Raw genomic sequence first — 22,076 nt, forward strand, 5'->3', positions numbered from 1 at the left:
AGAATAGCCCTGCTTTTTCTCTAGCTTTAAAAATAATGGTGTATCTTGAAAAGCTGTCTCAGCAGTAGTGAAGGAGTGGGAAAAAAAGTGTATTATATCCCCGTGGTTTCATACAGTGTAGCTGTGCTTACAGAGTGCATTGAGACTGAGACCAAAGGAAAGGCATGAAATAGTCCATGAAATGATCAGTTGAATCTAACAGTAAAGCTTCACACAACGGGGAGATCAATTGTCCAGGTATCCTATTGCAGATGGGATTTTTTTGTCCTTTTTTTTTTTTTTTAGGGGGTAAAAAATCCAGACTATAATAAATTCAAGCCCTTTGTATTAATAAAATTTTTACTGAAATCAGTTGGAAAGTTATCTTCTGATAGGAAGTCTACCTTACTTTGAATTAAAATCTTTCAATATTGTTACAATATATTTGGATTAAATATCAATATTCTGTGGAATTAAAAGTTTTGATTTTACTTCTGGTTGAATGTCTGTAGGATGATGATCAGATTTGAAAACAACCAGGTCTCGAGATTTATTGAATCAGTTTTAAAAAAATTCCATTTTTTTGAAAGAAGCAAGTATGCATCAACACACAGCCTTCAACAGTCCCTCCTAGGTCTTGGGGTAATTATTAGTAGTACAGGAATAATGGAACAAGTATCGACCAAATGTAATATGCAGTTGCCACAGTGGAGCTATTCCCCCTGCGTCGACTCTAAAGTACAAGTGGTTAGTTTATAACTCTCTTTAGGTTACAACATTTAACGTTTCTTCAGTGTTTATTCATTCTCTTCCCAAAGAATGTTCTGAAATATGGAGTTTACAACCTGTGGCTCATGTGATGGTAGTGGAAACAATTAAGGTAGAAGCTTTCAAAGCCACCACTGGGAGTTTGATGCCCAAACTCATTAATTTTAATAAGAATTGAACTGCTAGTCGTCTTAAGTGGTTTCTAAAATCTCAACCCATAAAAACACTTCTCCACTGGTTCCAGTTTACTAGGAGCGCAGAGCAAGGTAAACACGTGTAACAAAATAGTAGGTGTTAAAAGGTGGAAAGTATGTGTTCAGATGTCTCCAAGACCATTCAAGGAAGCAAATGGCCACCCCAGCCTTGAGCTGGCAGATGTGGGCTGACATGGGGGCTGCTCCTACCTTCAGCATATCAGGGACTGATCAGAACAGGAGACCCAGTTTCGGTGGCAAGGAGAAGAAAGTCAATGGAAACAGAAATCTTGGCAACAGCTCAGTTCCAGCTGTGATGATCACATTGTTTGTCTACTTTGGGCTCTTGTGTCTGCTCCATGCTCTTGCCTTCTTAACATGTTTCTGCCCACCACAGCCTTGTGGCCAGGGTAGTGTTCTTCTCCCCAATGTGCAGATGGACGGCTGGGTTGCAGGAAGACCTGGGTAAATTCACACTGCAGAGTGAAGAACAGAGGTATCCAGAGCAGTACCAGAACAAGCTGTCTTTGGGCGGTATCAACCAGCTTGTATTCCCATTGCTTTGGCATAAGTGCAGCAGGCAATGAGGCCGGGGCTTTCTTACCACCCGTTGCTGCCTGCTGCCATTGCAGTTACCCACATGGTGTTTGTAGATGCTTGGTCCGGGCCCTTCCTACCTGCCTAACCCGTCCTATCCAAGTTCACACTGTGTTATCCTCCAAGCTGCTAAATGGCTGCATTTGCGTGTTGATAGTTCACTGATCCACCATTACGGCTGGATAAAAATTAAAAACTGTCTGCTGTGGCCTGAGGGACCCACCCGATGCAAACCTAGGAGAGCTTTTCCTTTTACACGTGTGTGGAGGTGGTTTTGCTTCAGCCATCAGCCGATGTCACAGCCTAAGAAGTCTTGAAGGCTTTGGAGAGCACCAAGATCTCTCAAAGAAAGTTGCTGCACTGATGAAAACTCATCCTCAACATGAGTCATGGAACAAAGTCTTAATGGGGAAAAAAATCCAGAACCAGCAGATCTCTCTGTGATGTAAAATAGAGCATGGAGTGAGTAGGAATGAGTTTGAAAAGGACTCATTGAGAGTCTGAATGCTTGGAAAAAGAAGAAAAATGTGGGATTTTCTTGTGTCTTTTATTAATGAAAGCAACCTTGGAGAATTTTAGAATTAGTTTAAACAAGTCTCTCTCTTTTCTCTATCTGTCATATGATCTCTGAAGAACTTCGTTGATGTTGGCTATGAGTGAGAAAATTACTGTAGTTTTTGCCAGTGAGTCTCGTAGTAGCAACGATTAATTATCGGTAGCTATTGGAAGGACCTTTGGGTGAAACATGATGCAGTGGAAATAGAGATGACCATCTTGACTGCTGTTGTAATGGACTTCAAAAAAATCAAAAAGAAAAAAAGCTGCCATTAGTAGTAGATGTGACTTTTTTGGAAGAGAACAAAATGTTCCATAAATGAAACATGTGGTTTCACTTGCAGCACATTTTGTACATTGTCACCAATGAAGTTTAGGATTTTTTATTACTTTTTCATTAAAATGTCTTACTGGTTTCACTCAGGAGGCAAAACTTTTCACGTGGCTTTAATTGTTTCTGTCATAAAAGTCATAGCATCCATGTAATAGAAATAGTTTTGCAGACCACAGCTTCATTTTGCCTATTAATTCTCTTCCATTTTCTGTACCTACAACTCATTGGGCCATCCCAGAGACAGAAAAAGTTCCTCTCTTGCAATTAAGACCAAACAGGAACTTCTACTGAAGTTAGGGGGGAAAAAAATCACTTTGTCTCAATACTGGTTTATTAGATTTTTGTTTCAGATATCTTAGCTCACAAATGTAAGTTCACATGGCCACATATCAAAGGACAGAGTTTGTATTGCAATTCTATTTCTAGAATTAGTGAAACTCTAGAAGATTAAAACAATAAAAGGCCTTTTTCTGCATAGTTCCAGTCAGATGTCAGAGGTGGTAGCATTTCAATGGAATGAAGAGCTCGGCAGTATTGTTTCAAGGTGGCTTTGGATAGGTCATTTACCCCTTTTTTTGCTTCATTTCCCCATTATACAAAAAGTGCTAGAGTTCAGGTCTCACATATCCCATCCCAGCAGCCTAGCTATTAGACCATGCTTCTGTCATCAGTCTGGGCTTCCCTGTCACCAATCCTAACTCGGATGAAGAAGCGTAATTATTGTTGCAGTCAAAACAATGACTTGTTTTCCACAGATGATATCCAAAGTTGAAAAAAAAAAAAAGAAGGGAATTATTGTTATCTCATTAATTTAAGATCAGCTTCTGTTAAAGTATCTGTTTTCCTCAGAGAGAGTCACAATTTTGCCATGTTAAATGGCAAAGCAGGGGAGCAGGGGAGGTGACGTTGACCCCTACCGCAGGCTCTAAAGCCTGTAAGAAGTCATTAAAATGCCAGAAAACAGCGACAGCATATGAACTGCCTTTTCCCCCTTTTTTGGTTTAGTGTTCTTTTGAAAACTTGCTGGGAAATGCCACTGCTGCCTTTAGTTGCTGCTCCAGAGCAAAAGCCTTTCTCCTTGTACACCTTCTTAGCAGTTAGAGGCACCCACCAAGTAGTGTAGTCCTCTGCTTTCGCTTTTTCTTAGCACGATCCCTCGCTTATTCATCAAATATTTAAATGTTGTGTTTTGCAGTTCAAGGACGACAAAGACAAGCCCAGCCTTGGAAGGGTCCTCAGCAACAGCCCTGCCCGCTGTCCAGCTTTCTGAGCAGGTCCCACTGACGTCTCCTTCCCTGAAGCCCCTGCAGATGGATGAAGAAGACAGCCTGTCTCCTCACCTCCTCTTGCCAGATAGCATCAGCCAGCTGGAAGAGTTTGGCAGGCAGAAGAAATGGCACAAGAAGCAGCACAAACACCATCGCCAGAGGCAGTTCAATGACCTCTGGGTTCGGATAGAAGACAGGTGAGTCATAACTTTTATGGTCCCTGTCCTCTTCCTGCTGTCTCCTAACTACTTGCTCTTTATGGATCCCAGCTCTTGTTGATTAGACCATAAGGAGGGTTGGAGAAAGACTAAATAGGAGAGACAGGGAGTGAGGTGATGTGTTTGGAGCTTAATGAAGAACTAGGAGGAAGTCTTACAGGCACGTTTGATCTAAAAGTAAAGACAAAAAAGCTAATGCTTAGAATATTTAAAATATGCAGAAACAAAGACTTGTCAGAGTAAAAAGAGGAAAAAAAAGACAGTGGAAAATATTCTGTGTTTGCCCTCTTTCTTCCAATAATTATTTTCCAATCTTTACTGTCAGTTTTCAGCCCAAAGATTCGCCCATTTTCCAACCATGCAGAATATTCCTGGGAGTTTTTAAGATTCTGACATATCTGACTTTCAATCTTCTTAACTGTGTTCTGGGGCTGAAATGTTTTAACATCTCAGACTGCATTGAAAACAGTAAACTGAGGCAAAATGAGGTACCTAACTAAGGCCTCTATGTGAAGAGAATGGAGGTAGGCACATTTCTGTGGCCATTCCAGTCTTGGTCCGAGGTTAAAAACTCCCATTCAGTGTTTGAATAGGAGCCTTCATGTTTGACCAGGGCTTCTTGATGTGTGCTTTCAGGATTCCTGGGCAATTTATTCTCCCACCTCTAAAATTGGGAAAGCTCTTAGTGCCTTTATCCAGGCCAAATCATGGGCAGATAAACAGCCACAATGTTTATAGGTCTTCTAACAAGTAAAAGGAATGAAATAATCTGTTGGGAACTGGCTGCTCGCCTATACATGTAATGATTGTCTTTGAGCATTAGTCTTACTCCCATTTTCATAGCACCTAAATTCCTTGCAAGTAAAATGAGTCAGAGTCTCTCAGAGGCTACTCCCTTTGCTACGGAAAAAACTCAACATATTTGTGTTTTGGGATTTTTTTTATTTTTATTCATTCTTTTTAACGGAGTTGTTGCCTCTTTTTTTTTTCTAGTTTATTGTATTCTCAGGGTGAGTGATGTAAGGGTTGTTATTAAGGTGGTGCATATTAATCTTAACCTAGTAAGGCTATTTCTGAGATTAATGCCAGCCTTGGTAAGAAGGATTCATGTGTTTTGTTCTCAAAGTGTGTTCAGTGGTTGGATCCTCTCCACAGAGGATGTGTAAGCAAGAGGCATTTGGTTCGACATAGTTGATTGCCTCGAAGACAAGGGACTTTTCTATCTTTCTTCTGCTTGGGGGCTGCCGAGTCGTGGTGTCCCATGGTGTCCCAGCACTTCACAAGGGTGTCTGGTCTAGCTCACCGAATGTGTCACACAAGTGAGGTGCTTAAATAGATCTGGTGGGAGCCTGGCAGTTAGGCACAATCCTCCTGCCCTCATCCTATCTATCCAGAAAGGATATTGGATGTTGGGCCTGATATGGCTGTGGAAGTGTGCAGCTGGGGGCTTAAAACAGTGGTGCTTCCATAGCTTTGGCGGCCTTTTGTGCCTTTTGCTCTTTTTATTTCAGTAAGAAATGTTCCTAGGAAAAGTATTTAAAAGGGTACTTCCCCAGGTTAGAGTTAAATTATTTGCTCTGTGCTCCTATGAGATTTCATCTGAATCAAAACCTTTTATCCCTCTACTTCCATTTCGTAAGGATGGAGATTGGAATAAGGAAACATAAGTTTCCGCTCCCACCATGCTGGTGATGAACCAGACACTGTGTGTCGCCTGCCTTGCTGAAAGATCCCGGGGAGATATTAGTGGGAGATCACAGCCCTAGAAATGAGGAAAGGCTGGAAGAAGGGAAGTCTGCCTTAGTGCTTTCAGATGGTTTTAGTGCTTCTACAGTTCTGGAGTAACTTCTGGTGTTTTCCTGGAAACAAAACAAAACAAAAAATACAAACTGTTCAGCTAAATCAGAGACTCACAACTAGCTCTGGTTTCCCCATAAATTGGATGGTGTCTCAACTTTCATAAACCAGCTGCTGCATATTGTGCTTTTGGCAGTTGGGTTTCATCAGCATTAATCGCAAGCTGGACCTTGCACAAGGCAATAAACAGTGAGTTCTCTCTAACTGGTTCCTTTCTGATTGGCAAGAAAAGAGCAGAAATGTGTGCCTGTCACCAGCCTTTGTAGCGTGATCATTCTTGGGAGGAAACAGCTAGGATGGCTAACGATATGGGCAATGGAGTGTTACCTAGGCAGGAGAGAAGCGTGTGAACTTACATGGTGTTGCCTCAATGATGTTCACCAGCACTCACCAGTGAGATGGTTAGCACTCATTTTTGGAGGATAGTCAGTGTGCTAGCAGATCACACTCTGCCTGTCCCATAGATCTGTTGTGCATTTGCATATACTTAAGTTGGAGCCCCCCCATGTTCTATATGGACTGAGGTCTTTGCATATGGTATTACCTTGAGCTATGGCCCCGTATTTCCAAATGGTTCTTCTTCCAGTTTGAGTTTCCTAACTCACCTGTTGTCACCTGAAACTTGACTTGTTCACCTTTAAGACAAAGTAGAGGGATTTAGGTCATTGTTATGGCTTTTGGGTGAAAGCTGCATAAAATTCATTGTTTCCATGTAGGTCTCCAGAATTCTGCTGTTTGAGCTGCCTTTCAACCTGAAAAGTCAAAGAGAAATATACAGGTTGAGGACAAATCCAGGCAAATTTAAACCAGATTATTGATTCTTGTATGAACCTCATTGAACTGTGAAATGACTGTGGTTCATACAGCTCTTTTCCAAAGCTTTATTGACCGTGGATTAGAGGACTTTATGAGCCATGAATTGCAGGGCTTTTATGGACTACGCATTTCTAGGCTATCTCATACACTTCCATGGAAATCTCGGGGTGTTTTTTTAAGCTACCAACACAGAAACAAAGGAAATGAACACAGGAGAACAATCTTAAAGGAACATCAAAGGTCTGACTCCAACCTATAAAAGCCAGGAAATCCATAATTAATGGTTCCACTAAGACTTCAGCTCACACAGTCGTTCAGGTCTGATCTGAGGTTATAGCTACAATCTGAAATGGCCTCGTGAAAAATGAGTCATCATTTAATGTCACACACCATTATTAGTATTTACTTTCCGTTTTACCTTGGAGATTGTCCTTTACTTTTTGTTCTGTCTTAACAGCTGAGGCATTTGAGTTGGCACCCCTGAGTGGACAGCGTTTAGATTTGTGTGTTGGAGGGTTAGTAATGCTGTGGAGGATGAGAAAGCTGCTGCTCTGTCTTCTCCCTGTCTTTGACAGAGCTAAGATTGCTGATCTCCTGGGTAATCTGCGACACTGAAGGCTATTAAAAAATAAAAAATGCTGATGAAATGTGTGGTTTTCTCTCCCTTCTGCCTCCTTCCCCCAAAATCTAAACAAAATGAAAAAGTCCTGCCTGGCTGCAGTTTGTGTTTGAAATTGTTTGTCAAGAAGCAAAATTAAATGGAGATTTCAAGTAGTGGGATTTTTTCTTTTAACTACTTGATTTTGCAGAAGTGTGCAGATCTGAAGTCTGTCTGGGAGGAATTTGAACTTAGACAAAACTTAAACCCTAGCTAACTCCCGTAGCCAAAAGCCAGCTGGGGCAGCAGGGAGGGGAGGCAGAACCCTTGGGCTGGAAGGCTGCAGTTTGGCATACAGAGTGTGTTATTGTTCCTGTTGACACTGTGTTAGCTAAGCTTCTCCTTGTAATATAAATAATTAATTACAGATCATTCACTGCCTTTTCATGATGAGCTGCTCAGTTAATTGAAAGAGTAGAGAAATGTCCCTAACGTTGCAGAGTAGTCATTGAAGGCCAGATCAGGATCGCACCTTTGTTCTAGCGGGCAAATGGTTTAAGGCTACAAACAAAACCAGCCCAAGAGAACAGAGAACCTCTCCCAGCTGGGGGGAGCGTTATAGCTCCGGGGGCCCTAAGGCAGGGCGGGAGGAAAGCTGCTGGGAAAAGGGAGGGAGGGGAGTTAGTAACTGGGAGGGTGTTTCAGGAGGTGTGAGGTTTGGAAGGAGCGATGGCAGCTGGGGGATGCGGAAGAGAGAAATACGGTGGTGGGAAGAAAGAATTAGAGAAGATGCAATGGGCAAATTCAGAGGTTCGTTCCCACTGCCGAGGAAGAGATCTGGCTGAAGATGGTGTTTGGAAAGACACTGAGGGGACACAGATGCTTCACTTGCACAGGAAAAAAATTAAAGGAAAAGAATTGTTATCAGAAGAGAAGAAAAGAAATTCTTGTCCCAGATGTAAGCTCAGCCTTGCAAAACCTGCCATTAGTGGGAAATTAAATGAATTCCCCCTGTAATTGGAAATGGCATTTCTCTCATAGCCCAGTGCTGACTATTCAACCCCAGATGAATGCAATAACATCACAAATATCAATTTCTTTTGGAAGCAACAGTTAGGTTAGGCCAAAAAAAAAAAGTTATACCAGTGATGGATGAAGGGAGACAATCTGTAATAAACTGCACTAAGTGTGCCTGCACAGAGTGAACCTTATCAGTTTGGATGGAATTTAAGCACTTAGCCTGTTATCCTTTCTTTCAAGACAATGCAGTGATGAAAAACAGAACTCTGTCAACTCAGACAAACTTTTAATTTCACTTAACTGCATCTGAAAGGTAAATTTCAGTAAATGAATTCAAATTGCTTCCTTTTCACAACACACGGTGCTGAAATACAGTACTTAACTTCATTAAAGAAAAGACTGCTTTTCTTTAGAGGAGACCTAGACACTTTTGAAGTCTAACAGGTAAATTGTGGTCAGATGATTTCCCTCCATATGGTAGCTTTGAGCTTGAAATTTCCATCACTGGGGCCTTGTTTGTTTAAATTACTCTATCCGCCTCCCTGGTAAGGATACTGCTCGGAGAGTGCATGCCTACGGATGCTCATGGGGAGCGGGGATCACTCCCTCCTCCAGCCTGTCTCCGTGCAGCCGAGTAAGAAGTTGCCACCATTGCATTTATTTGCCCTGGGTTCAACCAAGGATGAGGATGCAGCTTCAGGACCTTTCTAACTATGAAAGTGAACCTGTCTCCCAAAGGGACTGCTCCAGCAGCCAGGAACAGCAGGAGCATAGGTGTGTTGGAGTCCCACCTTCCCTCCCTTGTCACACCTCATTGCTGTTTGGGGCTTAACTGTGTTGTGTGGCCCCTTGGCTTTCCTCCAGCACTTCTGTCTACCATCTCCTTCACTGTTCTCCTGGCAGGATTTCCTTCTTGGGAAACTTGCATGATCACAGTCCCTATCAGTGACTGCCCCCAGTCTCCAGGGCATGGCATACAAATATCTACTCATCAGAAAAATCTCATGGTTTGACAGCTTGGGTACAAGAGCCTTCTGTCACACTGAGTGGTCTCAAAACACCTCCTGAACAAATGCTCCCTCCTGCTTCCTCGGTGGAAGCTGAACCTTTGTAACTTGAACTGCCCTAAAATCTGCTCTTAGTTTGCCCAGTTTTTTATGAACTCTGGTGGATATACAGTGGCCAGAAGAAGACATTTTGGGCAGTGAAGCAGTGCGTAGTTGGTCCTTCTCTCTCCCCGTGTTGCATGCTTCTGTCAAACGTGCAGTCTTGCTTCTGTGAAGGCGTCCTCAGCTCCTCTTGAGCAGAGAGCAAAGCATGGGGAATACTGCATTTTCCCCTTCTTAGTTTCTTACTGTTTTCATTTGATCCCCCTTTAAGATGAGCGAACGGCTTGATCCTTTAAACAAGCACTGACGTTGGCAATTCTTGCATCGTGCCCTTTGCACAGCCCCAAGTACGCAAGCCCTCCAGTGGAAGTAAAATAACAGCATGGTATAACTCAGTGCAGTATAAATAAGAGGTAAATCTCCTGACTATAGCATATGATACGGTGATGACATATCCTCCCTCCCTAGATGGTTTTTATTGAGGCTTCTTGGATTATCAGGTTGGTCAGAGTGCACAGAACGTATTCATTAAAGCTGTGAAACCTGGGCTCAGCACACAACTCTCTCGTGCATCGCAGTAACGGACGGGAAGTCCTGACGTTCGTGTCCAAAACTCTAGCATCTCCATGCTAATAGACCCTCCCTGTCAGCTGGCCGTGAGTGATAACTTCTTTCCCCTTGTAAAGTCAAAGAGTTAATTTGTTATCCTCCAGATGGGGCTGAAAAGATGTGCAGCCACACTTTCACCTGCTAGACACATGAAAAGATCTGTATGTTTTACTTTGTTCTGTTGTTGTTCTCTATAAGGTGCTGCCACTGTGTGATGAAACAAAACCACAGATAAACTTAAAAAAAAATAAGCAAAAGCCTTGCATATTTACTTTCACTATTGCTTAAGTGTCTCACCACCAGTATGAACAATTAACATGAAGCAGTGTGCAAACCCTATTTTAATGAAAGCTATAAATACCTGAAAATAAAATCATTAAAGAACACGGAAGTCTCTTGGAAATAGAGACATAATTTGTATGTAGATTTCAATTTTATTTCATGAAACTAAATTCTTTATTAGTAATGCATTAGGTATTTTATTTTTGTGAAATTTAAATCCATCATGAATATTAAATCCATATTTTTGAAGGCGAGCAAGCAACAAAACTGGAGCACACAAAAGCTAGGATTTTTGAACAGTGAGGTATTTTTCAGCACTGGATATCCAAGAGCACTTTCTGCTCCTTCCCCCTCAATGCCGATTAAGATTGAAAATACAATGCAAGATGTTTTATGGAACCTATTAAGAGCTTTCTCTTCCTTTCTTGTTTTCTACTTTTCATTTGGGATGTGTTGAGTAAAGATAGTCTATATTATGTATTTATATCTGCCCAGTTTGGTGTATTTCTGACTTGGGCTGAACATAGCCCTACCATTGCTAGCTGTGTAAGCCGCCTAAGATCTGTCTGATGCAGCACAAACAAAATGTTTGCTTAGGATTCAATTTCCAGAAGGAGCAGCTGCTGAGTTATGATAATCTCTTCCTCCGTGATGCACATCCCCACTTGTTCCGCCGTTTCTCAGCCAGCGCAGTCTCATTTCCTCACCCAGTGCCAGGACTCCTCTTGATTTTGGACAAACTTTTCAGTTCCATGGTTCTCCATTTTCTGCTTAAATTTTCTCCAATACTCTTTCTACCTGCCTTTTTTAACTCTGGCTGCATGCGCTTGGCGTGGGCCCTGGAGCAAGGAGTAGGAAAGGACCCCTTCAGCATCTCCCTCTTCATGCCCAGACCTCCGCCTCTCTGAGCTGGGATCCTGCAAACACTGCACTTCACTTTGCAGTCAGTCCATGCCGATGGAAGTGTGGGCTTTTGGAGTCCAGAGCCTTCAGCAGAACCTCTTTGAGATGGGGGCATGTCTCACTTGTAGCCAGAATGTCTTTGTCATCTGGCATTACTGCAGACTGCAGTAGGTGGGAGGCATAGCTAGGCATCCTTCTTCTTCATTTTTTAACCAGGAGGTAGATCTCCTCCATGTTATTTCATCTTCTTTGCTTTCCTACCATTTTCACACAGATACTTGTGTGGCCAAAACCACTGCAGACTGGACAAGACAGTCAGCATTGGCTCCATTTGTTCTTTGCTAAATTCATGGACATCGTAAAGCAGTCCAGGCTCTTTCTGCTGATGCTCTTCCTTCTCTTGACAACTTGGCAGCCTCATGGGAAGTCTCTGTGATGGTGGCCAGTGCCAGGAGTGTTGGGGGCCTGTTGGGGGCAAACTGTGGTCTAGACACCTACAATACTGTGTCATTAGCAAAACCTTTATGCTTGTGCATTGGATCAATTTTTTATTTCTCAGGTGTCAGAAATGCACTTACAGTTGGCTCTAAGCTGGAGAAAAGGTGCCTGTGGGTATAAATGCAGAAGCAAGTTTATATTACCTACAGCTTGTTTTAATGTTAATATTAAGCTACCATGGTTGAATAGGTTAGGTTCTATTTAGGTCTCGAGATTCCCATCCACAACTACTCAGTTATAAAAATAAGATTTCAGGACTGGACCTGTAGGACAAAGTGTCTCCTGTGGAGCGAGACAAAAAAGGAAGGCGCTTATTCCACCAAAAGAGTTAACGCTAAGTGAGTTTGACTGTCTTCTGTGTTAATGCAAGGCTTTTTCTCCAGCTATTTTTAGTCTGTTCCAGCAGTGTATCCCACTGTGGTCTGGTATGCAAGAGCTTTGCTGTGAGGTTTGCAAACACTTGTATTTCTGTGTTGTGAGAACAGAGCGTTTGTGTGTTATTGGAGCGTGTGTTCCTTCGGCGACTGAAAGGAAGGGCAGACCGCGCGTGTGATCCATGCACATGTTTATTGTTGCCTGTGAATAACCATGTACAGCAAATGGGCTCTGGAAGAAAGCTTGTTAGCAGATGTCGTCATGGCCCTTCCAATTTATAAATATGAGCCTTGACATTTATATTTTCCATATCCAGGGCTTTCACTAGCCAGATGTTCTGAGGATTGGCTCCTTGGAGCCTTTAACTATGACGCCTCATGGCATATTGTCTATCACACACACACAAAAAAAAAAAAACGTATTTCTGGCTCCTATCAAACAGATAAGAAGGGAAAATGCACTGAGTACCCTCAGGTAAAGGGAATTCCTCTAAATCTGAAATGCACTTTAACACAGCTCTACAAAACTCTTTACGTTCACTCAGCTGAAAAACAAGTTGTCTGGTTTAACAGGCAGGGAAAATTCAATACACAGTAGCGCTTTTACCCTGCTCTTTGGGGTGGGTGAAGAGTGTGGTTTGTGTTAAACTCGCAAGGCTGACTGCAGTTGCAGACGCTGTAAGAAATGTTGAGTGGGCTCATGCCCAGGGTGAGTTGGATTCCTTAAACACCGAAGAGGGTAGTAAAGCACCTGCGCTCCCTAAATGGCAATTCTTGGTGCAGGGGTTTTTCCTTTAGCAAGTGTTGTGTTTTCCCTACCGAGCGGGGTGGTGGCCAGCTCCGCATTCAGCCTCCTAACTTTACTCGGCGGACAAAATGTGGCTGTTTCCATCTTCTTCAGAGCAAACTGAATGGCTCCCTAGACTGGTGCAGCCAGCACTGACCCTGCAGGGAGGTTGGACCCCTGTGCACATGAGCTTTGGAGCTGTTGGGGTCAGGAGCAAGACGTTTCCCCACTGCTCAGGCTATGGAAGCAGCAGAGACCCGTCTGTGCCATGGCTGCTCCTTGCACTGCACCCATCAGGGAGAAAAGTTAATAGAGTCATCTCAAAAGCTGGGTTTGGGTTGAAGATGGGACCTCTGAAAGGACACTGCTTGCTGTGTTAATGGCAGTCTGCCTCTCTGCCCCAGGGATACGCAGATGTGTTGAAGAGATCACTTACCATCTAAAAGCCAGAACAAACCTTCTCAAACACTGCAACCCTCAGTCAGACTTATTATATATTTGAGTGATCTTTGTATCTAGCGGTATCTAAGCCCCGAAAGATTGCAAATCTGCTGTTCCTTAAGGTAAAGCTCCAGACTTAGCAGAGCTACATAAAATCCATAAAATGTAAAAAACTTCATCTTCGAGTGAAGGCACTTGAGTTACCGTGAAGAAAAAGAAATATCTTTAAAATTCAGTGGAAATGCAAACACACAACGCTGTCGGTGCTAGCCCAAAGGAAAAGGGTAAGGGATATGGGATTTATTCCTGGTTCTGCCTTTCCCCTTCTGCCTAGTGAGTTTCGTGCCCTGTGAAATTAAGTGAAGAAAAGTATGACAGGGAGGAAGACGACATTACTGTTGTGGTGGGCAGTTGGTTTATAAGCGAGGTTTAACCACAGTTATACTTTGGTAGTGGGTTTATCTAAGAAGGCAGATTCGTTGTGGAGCGAAACGGGAGGAAATTTGATTCCCTGCCACTGGCGGCAGCGTGGGCTGCGCTGCCTGCTGAAAACCCAGCAGGACCCCAAAGGGCAGCTGTGGTCTAAGTCCAGTTACTCACTGGGATGAAGGAGAAGTAGGATTTATTTAAATTCATATGGTTTTAATGCTATAAAAGCCGGGTTCCTGCAATTATGAAAATGCCAGGCCAAATTCTGATTTCACTCAGATCTCCTCTTTACAATTCCTGAATAACTTAACTGAACAAAGTAAGCATTATACCTGGGGCCTGAGCCCCCGACGCTGGAAGGCGAGGGAGCCAAGCCTATTGCCTGTGAGCTGCTGGGTGTCGGGGATGCCTCACATAGCAGTACCGTGGAGAGACGTGGTGCAGATCATGCTCACAAAAGCTCAGTTCTGCAGAGACACTTCAGGGTCCGGGTTACGACACCCGGCAGGGAAAGCTTTTGCAGCCTTTCCAGCCCTGCAGGCCAGGAGGCAGCTTTTTATGAGCCACCGATGGCATCTCCAGGCTTTCAGAGGGTTTGGAAGTGCTTGGGGAGAAGGAGTTTATGCTGTGGCTGATATCACCCTAGTTGCTTTGCAAGCAGCAGGAGGAACCCAAACCTTGTGGGCAATGCAGCAATTTAATGTCCTTGGCATTTCTGCCTGGTAGATATGCTCTATGAACCTTTTTTTATTTTGAGAGTGAGTCTGTTGGAAAGAAAAAGAAGCCAGTGCTTTTGTTCAGTGGAACAAGCTTGAATTCAATACTGCTCCAAATAACAGGTTCAAAGATCTGACCCAACCTTAATTATTCTTACTAAGAGAGACTCTGGAAAAACACAAGCAGTGAGCAGGAAAGTGAGCCCGATGAATTAGAGAGAAAAATGTGATACAGACTCAGCGGAGAGAAAAACCGTTATGCGGAGATGGAAAAAGAACAGAGAGAAGGAAAAAGAAAATCAAAATCAAATGGAAAAATGCAGTATATTGGACATCCATTCAAGCCAGTTTATATTTTGGTTGTTCGTTCTGTTCCTTAATACATTGCACAGGCATCTTCTTAGCTGAAATAATTGTGTGTCTTAGAGAACAGTCTTGGAGAAAATACTTAATTTGACAGGATGTTTTAGGTGTTTCCCCACTACTGCCTCTTCTAAATCATTTTAAAATCTGGAGGGGAAAGTCGATATCTTTTACAGTGTTTAACAAGAAAGTGACAGGGTCAAATATATACATCTTTATGAATGTATGTGTTCCCCAAGCACATCTAAACATGCATGGTTAATTCTGTGCATCTGCAAAAAATATTTGAGCCATAGGGCCCACACAATGCCAAACAAACACTTGAGTGCACATAGGAGAGGGCAGAGCGAGTCACTCTGGTTCTAATTAATTGAAAGGTTGAGCCCAAGACATAAAATATGGATTATGATTTTGACCACCCCAAAAATGCAAATTGTTTTGCATGTGGGGCTGTATTGGTGAGAGCAGGCAGTTTGCAAAATACAGACGAAAGATAGATATTCTGCTCATGCCTGGGATTTGGTTGAAAACCACCTGATTGCAGCACCGTCAAATGAACTCTTTATGTGTTGTGTATCAGCAGGTTGCCCAAAAATCTTCACAGATTGCATCATTGGCAAGATATTTACAATACTAAGCTCATCTGTGTATGCACCCTTGCTGTTCTTGCTTTCTTTGGCTGTAAAAACTGGAATCATTATCTGTCCAAGGACCAGTGAAACAAGTACTTGGTTATTTGAGCCGTGATGATGAGTGCCTTAATTGCGCATACAAATCAGGTACACAGCCAGATGTGTGCTGTGGGTGGGGGTGAGTTTGTGGATGTTTTTGAGCCCAGATCACTATTTAGACTATCACGAACACATCCTGGCTCAGATGTCTCTGCAGAACTGGTGAAACAAAGGGCTCTGAGCTATCCCCTCTTAGCAAGGGCCAGGCCCTGGGTAAAACTGGGATGCATTATCCCGGCTCTGTGATTGCCTCGTCCCAGTGCAGAATCACGGGGGGATATTCCTAGGATATTAGAGAATCATCAAAGCATTTCTTAGAAGGGCAAAGGAAAGAGCGAATGTTGTCATCTCCTGCCTCGGGACCACCCAGACACTCTACAACAAATCATGGGTCTTCAGCTACAGTATCTTGAACTATTGTTCACAGGGATTTTAAAGAATTTAATTTCTTTTTTTTTCCTCTTTTTTTCCTTTTTTTTTTCTTTTTTTAAAGGATGACATGTAGTTTCCTGATGGGCTGGTTTTAATAAGGTCGAAATCTTTGTTGTTGCCAAATCAGAGAGGAATATAACATCTTTAAGTCATTAGATGGGAATGGGGTAATTACTCAGAGGGTGTGCTTCAAAGGTTATTGGTTTTTACAACGTTCTGTGTTTTTACACCATTCTGCAGTTGTCTGGAAAGGAGCAGCGGGCCTGATTCTGCCTCTGCCACATGTGTGGGTGCAGGATTTGTATTTGCAGTGTTTTCCTGAAGGATTTCAGGGCACGCGGTTGAAAAGGGCCATACGCAGCCTCCTCTGGGGATGGGGGAAAGCTAAACCTGACCGCGAGGTGCAGGAAACTTTCCCACCTGCGGAAAGTTCACTTCAGAAAAGGGCCCTCAGGCTGTGCTGGAGTTGTTTCTCACCTGCTCCTTCCCTACCTGCTAGATGCATCCTTGTGTCCACCTTTGCGTCACTGTGTCCCCATGCCTGGGGGACCTTCAGGCTGCATCGCTGTGACAGCAAACTCCTCTCCTCCTCTTTCCCCTGTCTCTGAGGCAGCAGTCCCCACTGCCCCGTCCCTTCCCGTCCCATCCCCGGCCCTTCCCTGGCCCCACAGCAGGTGATACGCTTTGCCTTAACAACGTGACCCACCTGGGGCTTTAGGATGCCCCTGTAAGCGCTCAGCTTGCTGCAGGTCAATGTCGCTCCAGGGCTGAATTTGTCATCACGGAGGTATTTTGCAGGTGGCCTGGGCAATCGGGACCTGCAAATCACGGTGAGAGCCTGCAAAACGCTTCACGTTGGGTTAATGCCGGTGGTGTCACACTAACGCTTCAAGGTCTTGACTCAGATCAGAGTCAGGGGAGTAATAGAAGAAAAGTGATTTAATGAGGTTTTGATGGTTCCTTGGTGGGTGACCCAGGGATTAAAAAACAAATCTCCTGGCTTCCAGCCCATGGCCCATCCAGAGAGGAGGTCAAAACTGCACCAGAGGCATTTGAGCTGGATTTCAATGTTGAGCCTCCTCCTGCTTACACCAGCGTGGCCTCCCTGGAGCCACTGGGCCAAGTAAGCCACCTTCTTCTCCTTCATGTCAAAGCTCAGAGCCAAGACCCAAAAGAGGGGACACCAGGCCCTGCCATGGCCATTGTGGAGGAGCTGCTATGGGACCAAGGAGGGGAGCTGCGTCCCCACCAGCCGCTGTTTTTTGTGCTGCAGAATCAGCAGTTTTCCTCTTCCCCTCTCTGTGGCCCCATCCCAGTTTAGGAACCTGTACTTACCAGTCAAAGCCCTCACTGGTGCTAGAGCTTGGCTGGGGTTCAGGAGACCTGAATTCCAGAGACAGAGATCTTCAGAAGCAGCTCATCTCACCTACCTTAGAGACATGCCTTTGGGGGGGAAGGATTGTCCTCTTGAGACATCTTGTTCCCCACGAACTATAGTGGCAACACAGTTAAATAGCTCCAACTATAAGCCTGCATCTGAGATAGCTACAATTAATCCCACCCTTTAAATCCTATTAAAGGCCAGGGCATCTGAAGGACTGCCCGTGATTCTCCTTGATGGCATCTTATGCAGGTCCTACTGACAGCCTCGGGTCTTGCATGTTCGGGAGGGGATGGTGCCTCACATTGCTTCCCCAACCATCCCATCCTTGCACGCAGTGTCCTGCTCCCCACCACCACCTTTCCTGCGCTTGAGCACACGGTGACAGTGTGTCTCAGGGTCCTGGCATGCTTCTTCACGGCTTTCTGTCCTTTCAGAGCCAATGCCTGGTAAAACTTGTGCTTCCCTTTCCCTCATACCCTCTTCTTTCTCCTAGAGATAAGATGTGGCAGACATGGTCCTAACAAAGAGCAGGGCTGGGGGAATAGACCTCCGTCAGCGGACCTGCACTGCCTTCTGCCTCTGCACGGGGCTTGGAGGCTCACAGGTGCCCGCTTCAAGGAGGGGAATTGCTCTCTGTCAGTCTCTAGAGGAGCCAGAGCATTGAAATAAGGCTGGATCGGAGCTTGACATTCCTCTCAGGTGGAAAGGTGGTTCCCATTTGAGTCTTGTCAGAAGGAAAGCTCAGATCGACAGCGACGGGTTGTTGAAATGCTCCCGACGTTGTTGCCCGACCCCTCTATCGATAGCGTGGCTGAGCTGCCTCCCTGCGACTCTGCGGCTGCGCTGCTCGCCGAGAGGCTGGATGCTTGCAGTGTGGAAAATAGCCAAAGATCTGGGCTCCCAATAACCGTGGGGTAAAGGGAAAATAGTAGAGATAAGGCTCTTCTTTGGCTCATCCCCTGTCTTCTCTGTTGGCCACGAACCAGTGTGTGATATTGCTTACTCATTCAGACATGCAAAGGGAGTTTACTACACTACTGCAAATAAGTAGTGGCCTCCTCTGGACCAAAACTGGATTCCTTAATCAGATCCAGGTTGGATTATTATTTTTTTTTAATGAACTGAACCTTGCGAAAGCATGAGCCTCTTGGCCTTGATCCCACAAAGGACTTTAGGACGTGCTGAGTTGTAGGTATGTGAACACTAGCCTTGCTGGGAGCACTCCTGTGCTTGCAGTGCTTAGCATCCGGCGAGTCTGGGACCAGGAGACTCGGCATCCTGCAGGATTTATCCCATAGGCTGCAAGAACAGTGTCCGTAAGGAAGGCAAGAATGAAGAGAAAGATGAAGCTTGGGGGGAATGGAGCCTATGCTGATCTAAAGAATCCCTTCCAGAAACACGTCAAATAATAATATGAAAATTTCAGGAGATAGGGACTTCACATTCCCTTTAAGAGGTTACTCTAGTGGTTTTCACAGTTAAATCCTTGTGCCTTATTTCTAGTGTGATTTTTTTCCCTCAACTCTTTTTTCCTCTTGGTTGAGCACCTATTCTTTTCTTTCAAACGTGTGGTCAGACTTCTTGCCAGCCAGCTTGTTTACATAGTGCAGTGGGTTGGTCCCAGCTTTAAGCAGATGTATTTTTCAAATCTTGATTAATAAATTTTGGTGACATAAATAGATCTGGTTAGTTCCAAGAATAATTGTCTTCACTAGCAGAACATTATTTCTGATCACCAGAAAAATAACATGATCAACTCCTTTCACATCTGTTCATTAAATGAACAGAAAAAAAAAATAGGGCAAAATTTGTTTGAAAAGAAACAGGAAGCATATGCTTAATATCACTTGAAAAAAACCTAGCCATCATAAGGTTAACATCAAATCACAAATGCAAAACAGCCATTATTGTATTTACTCAAAAATTTTCTTTCAGTTTACTAGCTTTTTAGGTTTTCAATTGAAACATGCATTTTTTCAGGGTTCAATCTATGCCGGCACATTGTCTTGATAAGCTTCTTTCATCAGATGCTATTGTAAGAAAGGCTGTCTGAGTCTACATTTGTTTACATTTATTAAAAATAGTTGTCATGTGTTTATATAGTTCCTTTGATCCAGGAAAATCCCCCAACACTTTGTAAGTTATGCTTAAAAGGGTCACTTCCTCCACCCTGAACCGAAACCATGCTGGGACCGAGGCATGGCAGCAGATTAAAAATGCATAGAAATATCATCGTAATTTGGTCGGTCCTCACCCCCTCGGAGCACCATCAATTTTCCATCAGCTTCAGAACAGTTACTGGGAGCATAAAGGTGGTTCGGACTTTGGGGACAAAAAGTAGTGAAGAGACCATCTTCACAGAGATTGCATATTTTTCATGCACGTTCTTTTGCTTTGCAAATAAAGAAGCAGTGGTACCTACTGCACAAAGCCTAGGGCTGGCAGTATCTCGGGTAGACCTACTGTTTCCAGTTTTGGGCATCTCACTCCAGAGAAGACACAGATCAACTAGGCAGAGCCAGAGGAGAGTAGAAGGAAGGATGGAGAGAGAGCACCTGAGGACTTGCGGAGAAAGGCAGAGGGAATTGTTTGTTTAAAAGACAGAACGCTGAGGTGAAACATGGTTAAGTCTTCAAAACACGTGAAAGGCTGCTGAGAAGAGGAAAGGAATAAACCTGTCCATAGGGACAGGAGAGGTCACAAACCTGCACTGTAGCAAGGAAAATTTGGTGAAACATTAGGCAGTAATTCTGGACATCAGGAATGGTGAAATGCTGGAATAGATGTCTGTAGAGACTCTGGAATTGCTATCATTGTAGGGGTTTTTTTGAGATTGGATTAGACATAAATGTCAGGAGGGGTTTAGATCTTGTTCCTGTCTTTGGGACAGATGGGCCAGAAAGTCCCTCCTGGTCCTATCTCCTGTGATTCTGCTGTGGTGTCACATGCGGTCAGATGAGCCCTGCTTATATGGATAAACCAAGTCACGCTAAAAATTAGTTTCTGAGCTCCTTGCAAAGTCCTTGCAAGCTAAACCAGAACAGAAATTCCCCCAAAGGCTTGCATGTGTGTTTGTTTTATTTTTCAGTTTTAAAATGCTCCCAAATCATCAAGGTGCTTCAGCATGCCCACAGCGCAGAGGACTTGAATCATGTAATTGGATTCAGTAGGGGCTGTTCACAAAGCCTCTGCCTGGGGCCCCATTTTTTGGGAAAGTTTTACATGTTCTAATGATGGTAAGACAATGTATGACTAATGCACTGATTTGAAAAACTGCCCTATTATCTGATCAAAAGTACAAGCTCAAGAATATGATACCGCAGGTCATTTGGCTAAAAGATACCTGGAGTCTTCCAAATTTTTAAAACAATCCCATACACAGAAGCAAAAAATAGAGGTATGAACAGTGGAGCCAGTGGTTGCCTGTTCACCACAGATCATGTGGAATGTTTTATTAAAGATATTTTTATCAGACACAAAAGACTGAAATACAGAATATCCTGGGCTGGCAAGAGAAGGCGTGATAATAATTTAGATTATTATCCCTCAGATCTGTGATTCATTTATATTATTCTCTATGTTCATTTCAGGAATGATCAAAACTTCCCTGAGGACAGTGGAAAGTTTCCAGTTGAGTTCAGGGGACTCTGCTGGTGCTTTCATCCTTAGGGAAGGTCCGAGAGTCAGTGAGATCCTATGTGCATGTGCAAACATGCTCAGAGGGAGTTTGGAGAAGTCATCTCCTGACACCAGGGCCACCTCCAAGATTAGGTTATAATCTAACCTGGCTGCCGAGGGCCCTTCTGTAACCCCTAGGAAGAGAAAGACCCCGAGCAAGAGTACCCCCTAGAGACCTGCACTGGAATGAGGTGGACCACCTTCTGGAGAGGTTTCTCTCCCCATTCACTCCAGAAACAGCCTATTTACAAACTTGGAGATTATACAAGGAGTTTTGTAGCATTTGGTAGAAGGGATCATTCTCTTTAAATATCTCTAAACCACCTTGGCAAGTCGGCTAGCATGCTAGAAGTAAAGTTGCACTTAGGAAGATGTCTTCTATGGATAAACTGTGATTCGTTTGCTATTAGCATGCTTTGTACATGTTAATGGAAACGCACTGTTCTTCTCTTTAAAGCACTTAAGGATTTTTTAAAAACAAACAGCCCCACGTAACAGTATTTATCTTAACAAGGAAGGCTTTATAGAAATCTAATGTCTTGAACACAGAAAATGACCTCACTGAAGAAAAGAGTGGTCAAAAATTCTCAGGTCTTTCGACAGGAAACCATGGGATTTTAAGTAAACTGTAGGGGTTTTTTCCCCCAAAAACTACCTGGTTTAAAGGGAGGAAAAAAAATGAACAAAAAAACAACAGAACACTTCTGGCAGTTGACTGGAAAATAGAAACATCATGCAGAAATGTAAAATGTTGACTTAAGGCTGCTTTAGGAATCCCTTAGATGTAGTTGGCTGATGAATGGGCTCGTGATTCTTTTACGGGTTCCCTGGCCAGCCTGTGTCCCCCATCGGACATCTCACACAATACATCCCTGAGGTGCAGAAAGACGGTTTGCGCAAGGGACGTTTTAATCTCACTGGAGGATCAAACCCATAGAATGTGTCAGGAGCAGGATACACCCAAACTGCACGTCTGAATGGCGTTTTGGCAATGTTTTTTAAATTGAAATTGAAAACCAGACCCTCCTTGCAGTTTAAAATTTAATTTAGGGCTACATTGTGTGGTTCTGTAAAGTGACAAATAGTAACCAAAAGATGAGTGCAAGCACCTCCCCATACTTACCTTAGGGAAAACT

General features: G+C 43.6%; 1 protein-coding gene across 1 annotated transcript in view; it reads left to right on the plus strand.

Moving 5' to 3' along the window:
* TRABD2B (TraB domain containing 2B) overlaps nt 1-22,076 on the plus strand; it is a 292,528-nt gene that overhangs the window by 267,847 nt on the left and 2,605 nt on the right. The window contains exon 6 of the mRNA XM_075157035.1: nt 3,623-3,892. Coding sequence (XP_075013136.1) covers nt 3,623-3,892 — 270 coding nt within the window. The remainder of the gene's footprint in view (nt 1-3,622; nt 3,893-22,076) is intronic.

Source organism: Calonectris borealis, chromosome 8 (genome assembly GCF_964195595.1).
Source record: "Calonectris borealis chromosome 8, bCalBor7.hap1.2, whole genome shotgun sequence".
Lineage (NCBI taxonomy): Eukaryota > Metazoa > Chordata > Aves > Procellariiformes > Procellariidae > Calonectris > Calonectris borealis.